General features: G+C 36.4%; 1 protein-coding gene across 3 annotated transcripts in view; it reads left to right on the forward strand.

The window, feature by feature from the left end:
- The window catches only part of ARL13B (ADP ribosylation factor like GTPase 13B), an 81,933-nt gene extending 61,761 nt beyond the window's left edge, over positions 1–20,172 (forward strand). For 2 of the 3 annotated variants that reach the window (XM_058555628.1, XM_058555630.1), the window contains exons 6-10: positions 2,491–2,605; positions 6,028–6,247; positions 8,649–8,765; positions 9,728–9,796; positions 18,051–20,172. In XM_058555628.1, coding sequence (XP_058411611.1) covers positions 2,491–2,605; positions 6,028–6,247; positions 8,649–8,765; positions 9,728–9,796; positions 18,051–18,127 — 598 coding nt within the window. In that variant the 3' untranslated portion in view covers positions 18,128–20,172. The remainder of the gene's footprint in view (positions 1–2,490; positions 2,606–6,027; positions 6,248–8,648; positions 8,766–9,727; positions 9,797–18,050) is intronic. The other variant, XM_058555629.1, reaches the window with a different exon arrangement.
- The last annotated feature ends 901 nt before the right edge of the window (positions 20,173–21,073 follow it).

The raw sequence follows: 21,073 nt of genomic DNA on the forward strand, positions 1-21,073 counted from the left end.
GTCTCCTCTTTCTGTATGAAGAAAGACACTAGGTGAATGTTCGGTGTTTGCGGATCTTTCTTGTACACAAGTTGGGTGATAGGGTTCTAATTTCCCTGATGAAGTTACAGTGGTTAACTTTATTCCTTAGGTATTTATTATTTACCAAAGTTTCAAGATGTTTCTCTCTTATTTCTCATGGCTCCTTTAGTGCAGCAGTTCTCAATCCACAGGGTGATTTTGTTTCTCAGAGGACATTTGGCAATGTCTGGAGATGTCTTTACTTGTTACAGCTGGGGGGCGGGGGTGCTCCTGGAGGCCCCTAGAGGCGAGTGGTGCTGCTCAACATCCTACGATGCACAGGGCAAGTGCCACAGCAAAGAATTATTGGGCCCAGTGCGTCAATAGATTGAGAAACCCTTCTTTAGTCTCAGCAAAGATTTTAGAAGGTAAGCTGGTTGGTGGATCAATCAACTGAAGCAAAATCTTATCTTCAACACTAGTTTTGTGAGAAAGTAGACAAAATTGCTCTATTAGATTTTTAAAATGTTTTTAAAATTATTTTAAAAATATGTTGCCTGAAAGGAAACTTGCAAACTAAATTTAACAAACACTGAATTAAAAAAAAATGATTACATAAATTCTACCACAGAATCATTTAGAATACTCTTAATGCTGCAAGAAAGTACTCAGATTGATTAGAAGTTGAATTTAGTACTTAATCCAGGATTTCTCTTGCTTTCTCCACTGGATTGTTGCAGGTAGGGGAGGGGAGAAACGAACAAGTTTTTTAAGTGAGCTCCTATAAGATCCCAACTTGTCTTCCTCCTTCCTGAGTGGTCCTTGCTGTATGCTCTCGTAGAGCTGCCCACAACCACAGAGCCAGAGCCCACCAGCCGGAACCCGAACCCGAACCCTTGGGGATGCCTTGTTGGGGGCTCCCTCACGCTGTTGCTTACTGGGATCTTTGACTTACTTCAGAAATAGGACTTAAAGGAAAGAAATCTTTGTAGTGATAGCTCCCCATCCCCAAGTGCTCAGGAATAGGAGCAGGGCATTCATCTCAGTCTCTCTTGATATATGTATGAGATTTCAGTTCTTGTGAGGTCTTGGGTTTTCTGTCCTGGTGTGTATTCTCATGATGGGTGCAACCCATCATTCATGTAAGTGTCCCTTTTATATATTTATAAAAACGAAGTATATGGCTGTGCTTTCTGAAGACTCCTTTGTTTTTCCTCCACTAAGAAAACAAACAAAAAGAACAAAAATATTGAGTTGGATAAAAGAAATCTAATGTTAGTCATTTTTTTCAGGTTTTTACCTTTTCCGTAAGGGTGTCTGGATCACGCTATGCAGTCTATGCTGACCCCCATCCCCCTTTTCTGCTTTCTCTCAGTGGTGCCGCCTGTGGTCGAGGCCTCTCCTGTTGAGCAGAGACTCCACAGTTAAAAGTAAAATGGCATTTAGAGAGGAGTGATCTTAAAAATCCTTTTTACTTCGTTACATTCAATCTAATAAGTTCAGATATTTTTGAAAAACAGTAAAACATGCTATTGTTTGTATCTGAAAATAGTATATCGATACTGGATGCCTGAAATTGCTTACTAATAAATGAATAACATTGGTAACAATTAATGTCCTACAAGTATGTTCGTTTACAGAGCGCTTTCACATATATTACTTTATCTGAAACAACTCTAGGAAGTAGGTATTTTTATCCACATTGATGGGAAGGCTGAGGCTTAAAGATCTGGATACAGGTGCAGGAATAGTAACTTGCAAATCTCTAAGTCTTGGCTTCCTGGGTTCAGAATGAAAGAATGTATCTTTCCATCGTGGTTAGTGCATGTGGTGGTAATGCACATTTGCGTTGCTATGCTGCACGCAGTCTGGTTCTAGATCTGCACTACTCATTTTCTGTCCTCAGCTGCTTGTTTTAGAAACCTACTACTCTTCACGTGTAGGGCAGCATTAACTATAGGTCACAGAGGTAGTAAACATTTCAGTAGTAACTAACATGGAAGTACTTATGTAATCTGAGTGATATAAGGCCAACTTATTTCTACAGCCCTTTCTACTATCATGCAATGCAACAGTTGTTATCTAGTTCATATGTGATACACAGCTTGACATAGCCCTTGGGAAGAGGGTTAACAGGAGCGTTATTCATCTGTTGACATCGATGGAGAGGGCAGCATTAGTTGGGAGGGTAATTAATACATAGATATATATAAACCCTGGGCACATAGAAAAATAATTAATGTGCACTATCGACATTCAGAAATCAGTCAAGGGAGTGTCCTTTTGTCGGCATTTGTAAATGATGCATTTTTACATGGGGGTAGAGGCCTGTTACCTGCAAAAGGATTTCTGAAAATCTCTCAGTAATTCAAGGCCATGTCCAGATGTTTAAATTACTAAATTTAATAGCCTTAACCTATTGCAAGTGTTCTTAAACATGGTTCAACATTTTCTTATAAGGAATTCCAAATTTTTTTCCTCAAATAATAGAGAACAAAGAGAGCGTGAACAGGCTGAACTCGATGGAACCAGTGGTCTGGCTGAGTTGGACCCAGAACCGGTTATTGTTAATCCTTTCCGGCCGATAGCATCTGTAATCGTTGAGGTATGGATGGTGGCAGACATAATTTTTCTATGTTAAGTTATGAAGTTGGAAGTTGAGACAGGAAGTGGGGAGTTGGGAAAGGAGGAAGGGAGATAGAAAGAAGTGTTTCACCAGAGATTGATTATTTCCAAAAGAAATTAAATGGGAGAGATGGGTTAAAGGTTTGCTGCTTTTTCTCCCTGCTCAAATTTACCCTCTGATCTAGTATCAAAAGGAAAGATGACTTCAGAATTAACTGAGAATGAAAACGAAGGTCGAAGGTAGCAGCTGTCATAGTTACTGTCCTGAGAAGTCTTTTTTGTCATCTATTTCAGATGATGGTGATATATTTACTTCTTTACATTGTCTTTGTCCCCATATTGCTGGTGCTATCCCTTTACAGTAATATTAGATGCTTATGATGCATTAGAGTACGTAAATGATGCTCTAATTATTTTCCCAGGATACTTAAGAATGTTTGAAACTATAATAAATTCTTCTATATCTGAGTATCATTTATTTTAATTGTCAGAGGTTTATCAAAATTCATTTGTAGATTTTATTCATGAGGAAGTTAAGAAGTTGTGTGTGTGCGCATGTGTCTTTGTTTCCCTTTCGACTGGTGTCCTGAGTGTGCACTGGCCCTGTTATAATCTCCCTCAGCAGCCGCACCTCCTCAGAGCAGAGCTTCCTAAACCTCCTCCCCTTCACTCGGAGCCTAACTGGCAGCTGGCTTGCTGGTCTCCATCCCTCTCCGCTGCCACTGCCTCCTCCCACACAGGTGCACCTCTGGAAAGGTGTATGATTTTCTTCCTGTGGGCTGCTGCTGAGGAGGGAGGCAGCTCCACAGGAAAGAGGATGATTGGATAGCTTTAATATTGCTTTATTTTGGCAATACGAGGTATTTGGTCTTAAGTTGCTTAGATTCCAAAAGGTTAATTGTAGTTGATCTTTTTATTAAGCCCATTGCATTTACCTTAAGTATGTGCTTTTTTAAGTACAGTAAAGCTGTCTTAATAACTTCAACTATTGTTTTGTCTCCATCCTATTAAATATTGTTTGTCAAGTTTTGTTTTATGTTCTTCTAAAAATATTGGTAGAGAAGAAGGAAATGGAGTTTGGCTTTTCACTTTGAAACAAATTTACTCTACATGTGTAATAAAGCTCGACTTGTAAATAATGACCAATTATTTTATAGTATCATGATTATAAACTACTTAGAAGGCCTTGACACTTCTACCAACATTGTATTTTTCACAAGATAAAAATGTGAACAATACTGGTGTATATATAGTATACCTTATATTGAAAGTCTCTGAATTAATTAGTGGCATGGGGAAAGTACAATTATTATGCTTTTAAACTGCTATAATTTTAACAAGATGGTCATTAAAGAAATGAAACAAATTACCTATAGTCTCCTTTTCTTTTTGTGGTGAGGAATATTGGCCCAGAGCTAACATCTGTGCCAGTCTTCCTCCGTTTTGTATGTGGGATGCTGCCACAGCATGGCCTGATCTGTGGTGTGTAGTTCCACGCCTGGGATCTGAACCCACAAACCCTGGGCCGCCGAAGCAGAGTACGCGAACTTAACCACTACACCACCCGCTGGCCTATATAGTCTCCTTTTTACCAAGCAAATTTTCTTTTTTCCACAAAATTTCTCCTTTGAAATGTTTTCCATTTAGAAAAGCATCTTACATTTCTTTGATTTTACCTCAAGTAATAAAAATGGTGAGGTATTTGTTCCACAATAGACAGATCAATGGAACAAATAGTAACAAACCTAATTTTGTATGAAATAAAGGTGACATTTCAAGTCTGGGAGAAAAGGATGTTGGAACAACTGAACAATCATTTGGGAAAAAAAGTAAAATTATTGAACACTGTATACAAAATTAAATTACAAAAGACTTAAATGTGTTAAAAAAAAGAAACTTTAAAAATACTAGCATGTAATATAGTTAAGCATTTGTATATACTTGGAGGAGGAAAATCTTTCAAAATAGGACAATCAAGCTACAAATCATAAAGTGAAAAATAGAGAGATCTTTATTATATTTAATTTTTAAAGAGCTATTCAAAAAGTTAAAGGCAAAAAAGCCAAACAAACCCTAATGAAAAATATTTGAGACACATAGGACAAAAAAAGAACCCTTAAAAATTACTATGAAAATGATGAGAATCTAATAGAAAAATTGGTGTTAGGTTACCATGGGTCATTCACTAAAGAAAAATTAAAATGGCAATATGGGTATTTAATAGTTCATCTTCACTAGTAATAAAAAAATAAATTACCTCAGTGTTGGTTTAATTTGATTTAAAAATATTTATTTATTAGTTTGGCAGAGATGTAAAAGATTGATAGTGATACACAGCATTGAAAAAGGCAAGGAGGGGCCGCCCCGTGGCTTAGTGGTTAAGTGCGCGCGCTCCACTACTGGCGGCCCAGGTTTGGATCCTGGGTGCGCACCGACGCACTGCTTCTCCAGCCATGCTGAGGCTGCGTCCCACATACAGCAACTGGAAGGATGTGCAACTATGACATACAACTATCTACTGGGGCTTTGGGGGAAAAAAAAGGAGGAGGATTGGCAATAGATGTTAGCTCAGAGCCGGTCTTCCTCAGCAAAAAGAGGAGGATTAGCATGGATGTTAGCTCAGGGCTGATCTTCCTCACAAAAAAAATAAAAATAAAAAGGCAGGGAAATGTCACTCTCCCAACCCTCTGCCTGGGGTGTAAGTTGACTTCAGTTTTCCTGAAGGGAAGTTTGTGCTATGTCACATTTTAAAATGTGCTTATCCACTACTCCAACAGTTCTGTTGGGAATTTATTGTAAAGAACTAATTCAATAATTGTATTTCTGATAATAGTGAAAAATTGAAAATAACTTCTTTGTCCATTGATTGGGAATTGGTCAAATAAGTTATGATGTAACCATTCAAAATGATCATGTAATTGGAAGTAATCGTAGCAAACGCATATGGTGTTACACAACACTTATGTAGCTAACCCTTTACTATGCATGGGGCACTGTTCTAGGCACTTCATATATTCATTGACAAGGAAAGAAAAATATATTCTGACATAAAAACTTAAGTTCTTTTTCCGCTTAAAAAACAAATACATAAATATGTATATCTAGAGAGACAGTCACATTGTGTATGTTTGTGGGGTGCCTCTTAATAGTTGTACACCCAACAGTGCCCATCTCTAGCTTATGGAATTACTGGGAATATTTGTTTTCTTTCGTTAGATATCTGTGTTTTCTGAATGTTTGGCAACTAGCATGTTTTAATGATATATTCAAGAAATAATTCTTCTAATAGAAATATCACAGAGCCCTGAAAATACAGAATGCTCTTGGTTTATTTGATTTCTGCCTTAAAACTATCTTGGATACAACCGTTATATTAAAGATGATATATTTCATTTTTGTTAGAATGAAAAAAAGCTTGAAAAAAAGAGGCAAAATATGGAGAAAGACAGTGATGGCTGCCCCCTGAAACACAGAGTGGAGCGTGAGCAAATAGACACACACAGCCAGGTCAGAGACAGCAGCCAGAACAATGACGAGCTTGGAATAGCAGAAAATTATCAGGAGGCATTAACCCAGCAGTTGGAGAATGAAGATGAGACAGACCAGCGATCATCAGAATCAGGTGATAAATCTAGTTATTTAAGAAAATATATATATATATATATACACACATATAAGTCATATATAAAACTTAATTATACTTTAATTTGTCATGATTATTTTCACAAAAAATGTACTATAATATTTTTTGTCTCCGCATGCAGTATTTATCATGGTTTTTATTTACTCATCAGTCAATTTGATAACTTATGTTTTTATTCATGATGCCTTAAAATGTAGTCGTTTGTAACTTAGAATTTTAGCAGAAAATTCCGTTTTCAATTTCATTTTTATAAATTTGGAATATAGCATAGCCCCAGGAATCCTTGGGATGTATTTGATACCTTTAAGGCTTTTTTGTTTTTGTTTTTGTTTTTCTTTAAGCCTCATAATATGACAATCAGCGTCATTTCCTTTATTGACTTGCTATTTCTATAGGATGCAGACATAATCAGTTGAACATTTTTAAAGGCTTATCAAGTAGATATTTCCTCTTTAATATCATACAAAATTTTCAATTCATGATTGCTTTTCTTTTTCTAAGTGATTATGTGATTTAACAGGAAGTTCATGTCTTTTGGTGTCATAGAGAGACAGCCTGTGTTTGGAATCAGACGTAGGATAGAATCCTGATTGTCCCCTCTAATGCATATTCGTTCAGTCTTAGTTTCCTCATCTCTAAAAGGGAGATAAGCGTCACCTTTTTCACAGGGCTTCTAGGGTTCTTATAATAAAAATAACCCGACAGTGCTTCTAGCACAGGGCCTGACATTTGGGAGATACCCAATAATCATTACTTCCTTGCTGTTGCTAGTTAGCAATATGGTTCCATTGTATATAAGGATTTTTGTACAGTTTTGGAGAGTTTATGAAGTTTATTGAGACCTTAATCCCTGACGTGTAGACTAGCTGACGTGGATATTTTGCTGTATAAAAATAGTTAGATTTGAAAGTTATACTTTTTATAAGTTGGGAATTTAGAGCAGCCATATTTGTACGCATATAGCTCTGTCAACAGTTAAACAGAAAGTAGACTTAAAGTGGCCTCTCAATATATTGAAAGAACTCATTCTAACACTAATGCATCCTTAAAGAGCAAAATGATTTGGCAGATGATTTAAAACTATAGTATAGGAGGATCTAAGATGAGGAATCATATAACTATAATAATAATAATAATAATAATTAACTTTATATTGTATACCTTAGAACATGGTTTCAGATGCATTATGCTATTTCATATAGCAATCCTAGAGTCTGTTATCCCCATTACGTAGAAGAGGAAACCAGGGACTTAGAGAGGTCACGTCACTTAAGATCGTGTGTCTCGTCTGTGGCTAGGCTGAGACTCCACTTCAGATCATCTGCCCTGAATCCCATGCTCTTCCGTGACCTTGAACCTGTCCTTCCCAAAGTACCACATGGTTCTGGAGGCTCTTTCCTTTCTCCCAGCTGTAAGGCATACAGCTTTAATTGTAAAAAGATGTCTTGTTTCTCTCTGGAGTAAAATGTCTCTCAGGACACTAATTTATTTAGGAAAATAATGTTTCTAAATATGTTTATACTTCTCATTGTTTTGTAGGTTTCCTAGATGTTGGCTGCTTCTTATGTAACAGATAATTCCCATTTTAGAAAACGTATTACGTATATATAAATTTAGCAGTTTAGGATTGTCAATTAAAATGTCTCCGTAACTTTGATGTTTGGTAACTACTTGCCATCCTGGTTCACATTGTTCAAGTTTACACGTTTACCACATAGATGTCCTTGAGATGTTTTTATGTGCTTAAGCGAGAATCTGTAGTTATTTTTAGAAGAAACACAAATTCAATTCTGCAAGGTTCTAGTTAATATGATTTTGGTTACATATATTTATATTAAGCACACCTTGTTCTGGGGTTATTTTAATGAGTAATGTATTTAGATCTGATTGGGGTGTTTTTTCACATTTCAAAGGATTATTTTTGAACTGGTTATACCTAGAATCATTCTACATATATCCTACTGAGACAAATCAACACCTCTTCTCTTTCCCCAGGTCATTCTGAGTTTCATGGAAATCCCTGCAATTAAACAATTATCTTTACTTAATATGACATTTGGAAAAAATCTGTTACTTTTAGAAATGTGCACTTTTTTTTGTATTCTGAATAACCTCTCATAGAACATAAAATATAGGCTTTTTGCTGTTCATATCATATTCATTAATCATTTATTCAATAAGTAATCATTTAAAAAATTTATTCTTAGTAAAAGCAATTCAATTCAAGCAATTTTGTTATTGGCAACAATTTCCAAAGTTGAATTGAAGATATATTTCTGTGGTAATGATAACGTCAATATTCTAGTTCTGTTCTTTATTTTTTATTGTAGAAGTTTACCTTTTCCCAAAGGTGTAAAGTTCTGTGTTTATATTCTTGTAGATAACAGTAAAAAGAAAACTAAGAAGTTAAGAATAAAAAGGAGTCACCGTGTGGAACCTGTTAATACTGATGACTCTGCTCCTAAGAGTCCAACACCACCCCCACCTCCTCCTCCTGGTGAGTAAACTGATATTGATATTGATGTTAGAAATACTGCTTTAAACAATGAAGATAAGAAAAAGAGAAATTGTGTAATTTTTATTCAGTATATTCATTATCCTATGAATTTGTAGAAAAGAGAATTCTTTGCTCTGTCTACTTTGTTCAAAATTTATCTACATAAGTATCCATTGCTTTTTTTAATCAGAAAAATTGTTTTATAAAAGTAAAAAAATAAGGAAAACTTAAGAAAATCTTACCCAAGAATGAATTCAAGTCCTGTTTGACATGTCAGTACCCAGATTGCTACAAGGAATTTAAGTTTAATGAATGGATGGCTAATATGAGCTTTTAAAAAAAGTGGATCTTTCATCCTAAAAGTTAACATTTGAAACCAAGATGTGTCAGTTTTCCCATTATATTTCCAAAATGTGTACCAACCTTTTAAGTTGTTATGAGGATTAAATGGAATATTGCATGAAAAGTACTGGGACATTCTAACTCCACAGTCAGTGTGAGTAATTTTTCAGCACTGGGCATAGTACCTCACGTACTCTGGATGCTCAGTAAACATCTGTGTCTGTTTATAGTGTCCTTTCAGCCCTGCCAGGAGGCATTAGATGATAACCTTTTCTTTGGAATTATTTTAAGATTCATTTCTAGTGTTCTATTTAATAAGTGAGTATTTCTTTTAGCTTCTGCTAGGGATTAGTAGCCTAAGGTTATTTATGATGGTGAAGATGCTTATATTTTTAACTAAAGGTAAATAAAAACTTAAAGCAGATGTTACCAGCCTATAATTAAATTTTTAAATAGAAGCCATTTAAAATAGGTTGACGGCTATTCAGTACTGTGTCGTTTAGTAGATATGTGACTTGACATCGAATGTTGTATACATTCCTGTTGTGGGGGAGACCCTCTCAACAGACCTACAGAGACATTGTTTAACAGTGTTTTAAAATGTTTTTCTTTTTCTTTAGTTGGCTGGGGAACCCCCAAAGTCACTAGACTTCCAAAACTCGAGCTTCTTGGTGAAACACGTCATAATGGTAATGCAAAAGGATCAGTTTCCAATATCTATGCACATTGCATCCACTTTTCTTTACCTCATTACTTCAGCAAACTTTTATTTTTGGAGGCCTTTCAAATCCACAGCCATCCTTTTCATTATACTTAACTTTTTTCCATTTTATTTAGTTTTTTATTCTTAAGTGCCCTTTGCCTCTATATAATTTGATGTTTACCTTAGAATACAAGGGTGAAAATAATCATAGCTTGTGTTTATCCATTATATATTTATGTTAATAGTTGGGAAAAGGGAAAGGTTTTAAAGCTATTTAAATTAAATATGAGACATTACAGTTATTGTATTAAAAACTACGTTGTCCTATATATGCTCAATATTCTCAATGATAATGCCACATGTTGTTCTTTCTCCACTTCTAATAAGACACCCAGCTGCTGAATATTAAAATGAAGTAAAGATCAACACAATTTGTAGAATCAGAGACCAAACCAGTAAAGCATAAAGTTCAGCCAAATAGAAAGAAAGTTACTAAAGGCTTTATTGACTCCAGAAAACAATTCTCTTTGGATAAGGTTAACATAAGGTATAGTCCAGCCAGTATATGGCAGTGGACACCCACAACTGGAAAACTGGAGAATGGACAGAGGGGAGAGACCTGCCTTATCCAGCAGCCAGAAGGGCTGACTTCAGACCCTCAGCCCAAATTCTCTCGATAAAATATTTCTAGAATGCAGAGGATGATTGTGTATATATTGTAGTTTAATCAACTTCTCCATCAAGGACATCCAGTTCCCTTTGTAATGGCTCTGTTTACATAATCTAGAACTTGGTTTCCTAAGGAGACCCATTTACTAGAAAAAGAAGTTTAATCTTTAGAAAAGCATTACCATATAATTTGCAATTATGTCAAATTGCAAATGTATAAAATTTGCAAATGTATAAAAATGTCAAACTGTATAAAATATTTTTATTCAAAAAGTATATAAATATAAATGTGCTGTTTCCTTTTTCAGAATACTGTAGGTCAGTGACAAATATTTCTTCATAATCATTAATGAAAATTAAAGGTTTTTTTTCAGTTCCAAAGACAGAAAAGTCTGTCCTTAGACTGCCAGAATTATAGTGAAATCATATCTCTGTTTGGTTTGACTGACTTTACATCATGATGTTTTTATTGACTATATGTTAGTTCCTGTTTTATTATTCTCTGAAATTATGTATGTTAGAATATATTACCAGTTTAAATATTCACTGTGGTGTTAGAAAAAATTAGGTAATGTTACTATATGTGTGTATTTATGTATATACAAGCATATATGGAAAGATACTAATTTCTCATATGACAAATATTTTTTCTCTTACTGAATTAGGCATCCAACAAGCAAGTATTTTGTATTTGACACTACCTAAAACATCGGTGACACCAAGATAAACAAGACATAAATTCTGGCTTTCTGGGGATCCTAGTCTAGTAGAGAAGACAGTACTTCAGCCTCCTTTAGCATATATGACAGTTCACAGCATATGGTAATAAGTTCTGTGGTGTAGAATTGGAGTGCTGTGCACAGACCAAATGGACAGTCAGTGAAAGTGTTATTAGAACTGGACCTTTGAGGAATGAGAAGGGTCAGTAAGCAGAAGAAACAGACTCTTCACAGGTGGAGAGGTGGGAAAGGGCATGCTTATTTGGAAAAGAGCAGCAAGTTCCTGGTGAGCGGAGCTTAGGTTCACGTGAGTAGAGTGGGTAAGGAGGAGGGAATTTAAGGTTGGAGAGTGCTAAACCTGGAACTGTGGCTTAGGGCCAGGTGGTGAAGGGCTTCACGTGTGCGTCAAGATGCCTGCACTCAATCTGATTTTACCGGAGAGACTGTACATTTTTGTAGGGAAATAGTGTTACTAGATTTGTTGTTTAGGAAAATGATTTTTGTCACAATATAAAGTACAGACTTGATGGTGGCCACACCTGGGGTAAGGACCCTGGCCAGGACGCTGTTTCAGTAGTCAGAGTGAGAAGTGAGGAATGGGAACTGGAATGGAGAGTGACAAATGTATGCGGGGAACGTTGTCACAGTTATGATACATGATATTTGAAGAACGGATTTGTGGCCTGAGGGAGAGAGGAATAGAGGGTTATTTGGCTCAAGGGACTGGAAGGTTGGTGCTGTCTCTAAGACTGAAAACCCAGGAGGGGAAGGGGACCTGCTTGGGAGGTGTCTGTGGCTTATCTATTTGGAAACGACTGTCTTCCAGCCCAGGGAACACCTGGAGCTCAGGAGGAAAGAAGGACCGGGTGGGTGGCAGTGTACGGAGGTAGATTATTTTTCAGCTGTCGTCACACAATAGGAATGCTTTGCCCACAAGAGATGCTCTGTAATTGTTTACTGAATGAGTGCAGTTGAGGGAATGTTAGTTTCCTGTTTCTGAGGGAGAGTATGTAGAATGAGGAGCAAGAACTGATGGTGGCTTCCCAGGGGGACATTATAGTCAAGGGCAAGTGGAAAAAAATGTTGAAAATGGACTGAGAAGGTGGTGGTTTTGTTTTGTTTTTCCTCACTTCCCTGTGTTTGTTTTTAAATTAGAACTCCTGGGAAAGAATTATAATAAATTAGTTAAGTTTAAGACCACCATATTCTAATACTTCAATTTTCAATGTGTATCAATAAATTTAGCTTCCCAGAGCAGAACACACTAACTTCACAAGTTTTAAATTTATGGGAAAAAGTAATAAAGATATTTTCAAGTCAAAGTGTATCTAACCTGGGTTAAAAAAAAATGTATGATCAACTCTGCTTTCACTAATGGGGAAGAAAGTGGGTATAATAAATTAAAAATTTTAATAAAAAAGCTTAAATTAGTTTTCAGGGTTTATGGTGAGATCTTCATCTGAGATGCTGGGAGATGCCAATTTTATAACTGCATTCTCTTCTCTTCCCTGACTTTGTGCAAATTTCTTTGTATTTGGTTGATGGCAAGTAGACAATACATGATGCTCTAGGGAAGGGAGTTAAAAGTTAACTGCAATTGGTTTGGCACTGAAAATTTACTGAGATAAAAAACAATTTGTTATAGTCAGGTTAGGATTTTTAAGGCAGATTCTTACTTGTTCTTTGATTACAGACATTTACTTGATAGCAATTTGAGTCAACTTTTCTAATTGCTTTTATTGTCTGTACAGCTTGCTTGGTGTAGCAGGTAAGACGGATGCACTCAGAAAACATTCTGAATTGTACTTCATCAACGTGTTATGTTATTATGCATTATGAGAAATAAATCAGAGATTCTGTTAGCCAAAAATACCATGTGCACAAACTAAAGAATATTTTTAAATCTTAAAATAGGAATGAAGATAAAATTTTGTATGTCATTTTACTACTCTTCAATGTTTCACGTTAAAAAGTTTGAAGCACTTTATAAAAATGTGTGTTAGCAATTAAGTTGGTCCTATCGGTTGTCACTAAAATCAACTTATATCCCCTACAGGTAAGGCAATAAGAAATTTGTATAGAATGGCAAAAAAAGAGGAGAAGACAAAAATAGAAACAAAGAACAAGGGCAACAAATAGAAAACAGTAATGGATAAGGTAGATATGATCCAGCCACACCAACAATCACTCTGAATGCCCACGGTCCAAATGCAACAAAGAAATTTTCTGGCAAAGAAATAATACAAAATCAACTGCAAAAATAAAATAATTTCTTGGAAGGGAAAAAGAAACTTCTTGCCATGTGTATTTGATTTATCGTTTTAGGAGGGTACTTTTAAATTCCAGAAGTAAAACATATTAGACACTATATTCACTCTGGTTTAATTGTGAGTTCTGTTGTGTGTTAAAATTCTCATTAATTTTGAAATTAAGAAATTAGAAAAGAGAAAAGACATACTTTAAATTTATCAAAATAATTGTCTGTGTTATAATTTTAATTATAGCAATGATAATAACTGTGTGTACCATGTGCCTGGCGTATTGCTAAGCACTTTAGGTATGTTATTTCATTTTAATTCTCCCAATAACCTTGTAACAGGGGCAGTGATATTCCCATTTTGTGCATGAGAAACCTATACCTAAGGGTCACACAGGTAATAAGTGGCAGAATCGGGATTTGAACCTTAGGTCTGTCCAGCTTTGAAATCCATGCCTTTAACTCATTGTGTTACACCATTATGTTAAGATGTATTAGGCATGCTTGCATCCTTAGTAGTTGCTTCGAATTTATAGCTGCTTGAAAAATCATTTTCTCCTAATAGATTTTTATATTTAAAGTGGTTTTCTTGTAGACAACATACGGTTGGGTCATGTTTTTTGATCCACTCTGACAATCTGTCTGTTAATTGTTGCATTTGGACCGTGGGCATTCAGAGTGATTGTTGGTGTGGCTGGATCATATCTACCTTATCCATTACTGTTTTCTATTTGTTGCCCTTGTTCTTTGTTTCTATTTTTGTCTTATCCTCTTTTTTTGCCTTTTGTGGTTTTAATTGAGCATTTTATATGATTCTATTTTCTCTTCTTTATTGCATATCAGTTATACTAATTTTTTTTTTACTTTTTTTAGTGGCTGCCCTAGAGTTTGCAATATACATTTACAACTAATCCAAGTCCACTTTCAAATAACACTCTACGACTTAACGGGCAGAGCAAGTACCTCTAATAACCAAATTATCCTAATTCCTTCCTTTTGCCCCTTCCTTGTTGTCATTCATTTCACGTAGCTGTAAGCATCTGTAGACATATATATGTATATATACATGCATACGTAAGGTATATACATAAGCATGCGTAATCTAATACATTATTGCTATTAGTATTTTGAACAGTTATCTGTTAGATAATTAAGAATAATAAAAATAAGTTTTCATTTACTTTTACTTATTTCTTCTTTGATACTTTTTCTTTCTTTCTGTAGATCTGAGTTTCTTGCCTATATCATTTTCTTTCTCTCTAAAGAACTTCTTTTAACATTTCTGGCAAGGCAGGTCTACTGGCAACCAATTCCCTCAATTTTTGTTTGTCTGAGCAAGTTTTTATTTCTCTTTTACTTTTGAAGGATAATTTTTTTGCAGGGTACAGAATTCTAGGTTGGTGGGGTTTTTTCTCTAAAAACTTTAAATTTTACTCCACTTTCTTCTTGCTTCTGTGATTTCTGAGGAGAAGTTGGCTGTAATTCTTATCTTTGTTCCTTTATTGGAAAGGTGTTTTTTTCCTCTGGCTGTTTTCAGGATTTTTTCTTTTCTTTGATTTTTTCTAAGTTGAAAATGATGTGCCTAGATGTGTTTTTTTGGGCATTTATCCTGCTCAGTGTTCTCTGAGTTTCCTGGGTCTGTAGTTTGGTGTCTGACATTAATTTGGGGAAATTCTCAGTCATTATTGCATCAAATATGGCCTCTGTCCTTTCTGTTTCTCTTCTCCTTCTGGTGTTCCCACCATGTGTACGTTACACCTTTTGTAGTTGTCGCACAGTCTTTGGATGTTCTGTTCTGTTTTCTTTGGTCTTTGTCCTCTTTGCTTTTCAGTTTTCGAGGTCTCTTTTGATATGCCCTCTAGCTCAGAAGTTCTTTCCTTAGCCGTGTCCAGTCTAATGAGCCCATGAAAGGCATTCTTCATTTCTGTGACAGTGTGTTTTATCTCTAGTGTTTCTTTTTGGTTCTTTCTTAGGATTTCCATCTCTCTGCTTACACTGTATGCTGTCTACTTTATCTGTTAGAGCCCTTTGCATAGTAGTGCTAGTTGTTTTAAATTCCTGAGCTGATAATTCCAAGCCCCCTGCCATGTCTGGTTCTGATGCTTGCTCTCTCTACTCAAATTGTGTTTTTTGCCTTTTGGTATGATGTGCCTTGTAACTTTTTCTCGATAGCCTGACATGATGTACCAGGTAAAAGGAATTGCTGTAATAGGCCTTTAGTGACGTGGTGGTAACCTGTGGGGGAAGGGGAAGCCTTCTAGAATCCTGTGATTAAGTCTCCATCTTTAGTGAGCCTCTGGACTGTGAACTTCACAAGAGTTTCAGGTTTTTTCTCCTGCATTAGGTGCGACAGGATGTCCAGAGCCAGCTGGAGTTGGTCTTTCACTTCCTCAAGTCAGTTAGGCTCTCATGATACCCCAGCAGGCGAGACTCTGGTAACTAGTTTCCCCTGAGGGCAGGCCTCATTCAAAGAACAGCGTGTGCTAGGGTGTTTCAGAGTGGTGCCTTCACCCTTCCCTGCCAGAGGCAGGAGGGAATTTTTCTCCAATATTTAGCATGGGAATTTGTTCAAGCTCCTGGAGATAAACCTCACAGTACCGTGGGGGTCCTCCAAGGACTTCATCTCCCTGGAGTTTTTAACTCTCAGACTGGTGCACGCTGAGCCTCCAGCACTTCGTCAGTCTCGGTTCAGGGTTCCTGCCCGGCCCTGATTCCCTCGGCAGCTCCATTCGTGAATGTTGGCTCCAGTAAACTGAGACGCCCTGTTTTGCCTGTCTCTCCAATCCTGGGGGCAGTGGTTTGCCCCGTTTCGTCCTCTCTCATATGGATCTGAGAAGAGTTGATTCTTCAGTCTGTTCAGCTTTTTACTTCTTGTCAGGGTGGAGTGGGGACTTGCAAGCTCCTTGCAGGCTGTTATGACTTAAATTGACGTTTGTTATTAGAGCCCCTGGGTGTTGGATGGCAGGCTTCAGTTCGGAAAGACCACAGCAGAAACTGAAATAAAGAAGTTTACTACTCACAGGCCCTGGAGGAAGTACGTGGCGTGCCTTGAGGGTTCTACAGGGGGAGGTCAAGGTGGTGCAGGCAGAGAGCTTCAGGACCTGAGCCACATGCCTTTATTAGAGTCTGTGGGTGGAGTGCTTTGGGGTTCCCAGACTAAGCCCACATTGGTCAATTCAAATGAAAAAAAGTGGAGTTTTGTTAAACCCATGGGGGTCTTATCTAAGGGAAGGCCCTGGAAGGCAAGGGAGACTGTTGGTCACAGGGACCCCTGGGAAAGTCATGTCAGGAACTTATGTGTACCTGTGACTGCAGGCTGTTATCTAGGCATGTGCCTGCATGAGGCGCTAGCATCTGCATAAGGCCCCACAGGCCACAGGCCAAACAAAATGGATCCCAGGGCAGCAATACCACGGAATAGCTTAGCTAAGCTCTCGACACCTGCGGAACTGGAAACGGACCCCTAATATGTTTTCAATATAGTTATTTCAAGTGATCCTGAACACCTGTGCTTCTAGAATAATTTTAAGGTAGCAGGGCATAAAATAATTACATATTGAAGGTTTACATATGCTATTAAATTTATACGCCAATTTATGATAATTAAGGAATGGGAACTTATTATGAAGTACAAAGTAGACTTTTTTGTATCAGATATATCCTAAATCACTGAACTATATTGAAGCATCGTTGTAAAAGATTCCTACTTACCAGAACACTAAGATTATTAATTAATTCTCCCAAAATACCTAGAAGTAATAGCCATTGGATAAGAACATGGATTGTTAGGGCTTATGAGGGCTTTGGCATCAGGATCCCTAGATTCTGAATATTTGTTATTTGTTCAGTTCTAATGTGAACATGTATTTGGAATGAAAAATAACAATATAGGGGCTGGCCACGTGGTGTAGTGGTTAAGTTCAGCACCCTCTGCTTTGGAGGCCTGGGTTCGGTTCCTGGACGCAGACCTACACCACTTGTCAGCGGCCATTCTGAGACGGCAACCCACATACAAATAGTGGAAGATTGGCAAAAAATAAAAAAATAAAAATAATAATATATACATTAGGTGCAGCTTTTTATTAAATCAAGTAGAGATTAATTAATAATGTAGAGCTAGGAATTTACGGTAGTGGTTGTGTTTTGAAATTCATTGAAGTTTTCTTGGATTTTGATTTTTTTTTCTATTCTCCCCACCCATCGCCTCACTTGTCAAGTCTGTGTCTTACTCTTTTTTTTTTTTTTTTTTTTTTTTTTTTTGTGAGGAGATCAGCCCTGAGCTAACATCCGCCAATCCTCCTCCTTTTTTGCTGAGGAAGACGGCCCTGGGCTAACATCGGTGCCTATCTCCCTCCACTTTATATGGGACGCCGCCACAGCATGGCTTACCAAGCAGTGCGTCGGTGTGCGCCCGGGATCCGAACCAGCGAACCTCGGGCCGCCGCAGCGGAGCGCGCGCACTTAACCGCTTGCGCCACCGGGCCGGCCCCTGTGTCTTACTCTTTTAAAGGCATTGGTTGGAAAATAATGAATTGTGTCAAAAACCTTGATTTACCATAACTGTTTTGTGTTTTTGGTATCCCTTCTTTATGTAGATTTCTATGGGAAGCCACTGCCTCCCGTGGCCGTGCAACAGAGACCCAACAGTGATGCTCACGATGTGATCTCATAACCAAGTCACGTGGATGAGCACTCTCAGTACCAGCAAGAACTGCAGGACCTTCTTCCTCAAAGAAGAAAAACCCTGGACACTGATGACTGGGCAGGATGACCATAGCAACTCCCGTGAGGAGATTAATAGCCCAAGACGACTGACCTGATCATTACTTATCCGTGTTCTTCATGGCTGAAAAAAAAATGGAAGGAAAAGGACCAGCAGATGGGATGAGCATTAAGTCAGCGAAAGTTAGCGTCGACCCTGGTCTATGCATCCCACTCACCGGCATGTTCCTGAGGGAAAAACCTCTTCAGAAGAGCCAATGGACTCTGCACACTTTCTTTACTGTTTGTCTAATAGTCTCTGTTTCTGTATCTTAAACATTTTTGTAAGATACATGTGCATGGAAGGGGAACTCTTGGGAATTTATAACCTAAATTTTTAACTTTTTATATTTTTCTGAAACTTTTGTTTAAGAATTTTAATTACTATGATGTTGACTGTGCACTTTTCTATAGATGCTTTGTTTAAACTGTCTGGAAAATGGAGTTGATTTACTTGACAAACATGAACTTTACAAACATGATATATTTATATGGTTTGAGGTATGTTTTATAATAGTATTTTTCTCTAAGTGTACGTCCTAATTGCACTTAATTTTAAAATAATACCTTTTTAAAATAGATTCTCAGATCTTTATTCTACCAAATTATGTTATTTGACAGCACTACCCAAGGACAGAGTTCAATTTTTTGTTGTTTTCTTTGGTGATGATCCCAATGAATGAAAGAGACTTGAAATACCTTTTGACCTAAATGCTTTTTAAATTAATAAAAATGTTATGTGAAATATTATTAAAAGTCCCAATAGACACCTCTTTCAAGGTTGGACCTTTTGGGTCCAAGAGCTCCTGTGACTCCCTGTTGTCTCAGAAGCTGCGGTGACTTCAGGTCATTCTGATCCTTTTGTGCCTTGCAATTAAAGGCAAAAAGACTGGAAAGTTTCTGTAGGTCCAGAGACGTGTTTTACAACCGAGAGATGCTTGGGTACTACAGTAAGAATAAAAATGTTGGTTTACAATTATGTTTATAAAGAAATAATTTCAGCATAAAATATTACTTCTCTTGCACTGAAGAAGGGCATCCTCCAGGATTCTGTATTCATTTGGCATTTAGACAAACTTTGAGAGTTAATATTTTGAGAAATAGATTCATAATGTTGCATTTAGTTGAAAGCATACATTTATATCAAGGAGAAAATACGATACGCAGTGTGGTTCCTGTATCACTGTGTTGAAATCGGCCGTTTGCTACCTTGTACCGACCACAGACGCACCCTGGAATCTGACAGTAACAGGATAGGTACATCTAAGGCAGTTTAATGTGATCATTTACTTTTAGAATTTTACTTCAGAGCGTCACATCTTATTCACATTTTTTAACTCATTCAACTTTAATTAATCAGGTCACTTAACTACCCTAGTCAGCATCATACGCGGTTTCTTGGAGTTTTGTACATGGACCTACCTAGCACGCTGAGTAACAAGCATCCTCCTTCAGATATAAAATTCATAACAACCTGAATTTGACAGGTGGCTGAAATGTAAGGAAAAACAACACAAGGAGACAGAATGTAAATTTTGAACTAGAGTTTAGACAAAAAACGTGTTTGCACATCTTGTTGGTTCTTTTTGTAACATTTACATTTATTCATTTTTTAAAAATTAAACATACTTTTGTCATCTTAATATTCATCTAGTTTGAGAATAAATATGTTTTTAAAATTTATTTTCCTACCAGTGATGACTGCACTGCAGTGTACAATAATTACTGAGTCCATTTAATAAAAATGTTTGAAATATATGACAAAGTGGAATGTTTTATATATATATCTCTCAAAAAATTAATTTGTTATCTTAAAGCATTCTAAAAATATTCTAAAAGACATTTTGTAAATCTAGGTGGCTTTTAACAAGTAAATGCCTATTTTGTTATATGCTGCATTTTTATTCTTAATCATCATGAATTATGACATTTTTCACACAATAAAAATAATTTATATCAGTATGCTGTTTTACTTTTCATTTGATAAACTTAAGTGATTTCTTTTGGGTAATAAAAGAGGAAAGGATTTTTTAAATATGATTATTGAAAGACATTTTAAGTCAATAGATTGAAATAATGAATTTTTTATTTTACATGAAAAACTTTTTTCTAGGCTCAAGTTTTTATATATGTGGGAAAGTTAAAAATAACATCATATCACCTTAAGATTCTAGATGATTCAATGTCTGTCTTTTGTTAGACTAAAGCTACTGACCCAAAGACATATTTTTACTCATTTAAAAATAATTCTATATGCCTTTCTGTGTGAAAGCATATGAAACATATATACAATATTGTATGTAAGTGATTTCAAGTATAAAACTATGAGTGGAAGCAACACTAGAAAGAAACGTTGCAAAATGCTAATAGTGAATTTTTTAGTTACTGATTGTGCGTTTTCCTCAATTTTTCAAACTAGTCTTTTGTAATTTGGCTTACTTTTATAATTGGGGAAGCAAATTAATAATTTTTTAAAAATTAAGTGCCATGTTTTCTGTAAGTTTAAAATTAAATGCTCTTATAAGTGCCAAATAAAGGACTAGAATTCACTTAATATGTAAAACTTCCTGTGAAGAGCCCAGAGACATTCACCTATAGAATATGTGATGATGTTTGCAGCTGATCTTTGCTAACTGCTCTTTTACTATGACAATATTTTATTTGATACTCAGTTCTATATGCTATGCTATTCCAAATTTTCATAATCACCCTTTTCAGTAAACATTTTTAGTATACATTTACGTTTAAATTATCGTATCAGTTCACCAGGGGTGCCATAACAAAGTACCACAGACCAGGTGGCTTAAACAACAGACATTTATTTCCTCCGACTTCTGAAGTCTGGAAGACCAAGATA

This window comes from Diceros bicornis, chromosome 15 (genome assembly GCF_020826845.1).
Source record: "Diceros bicornis minor isolate mBicDic1 chromosome 15, mDicBic1.mat.cur, whole genome shotgun sequence".
Taxonomy (NCBI): Eukaryota; Metazoa; Chordata; class Mammalia; order Perissodactyla; family Rhinocerotidae; genus Diceros; species Diceros bicornis.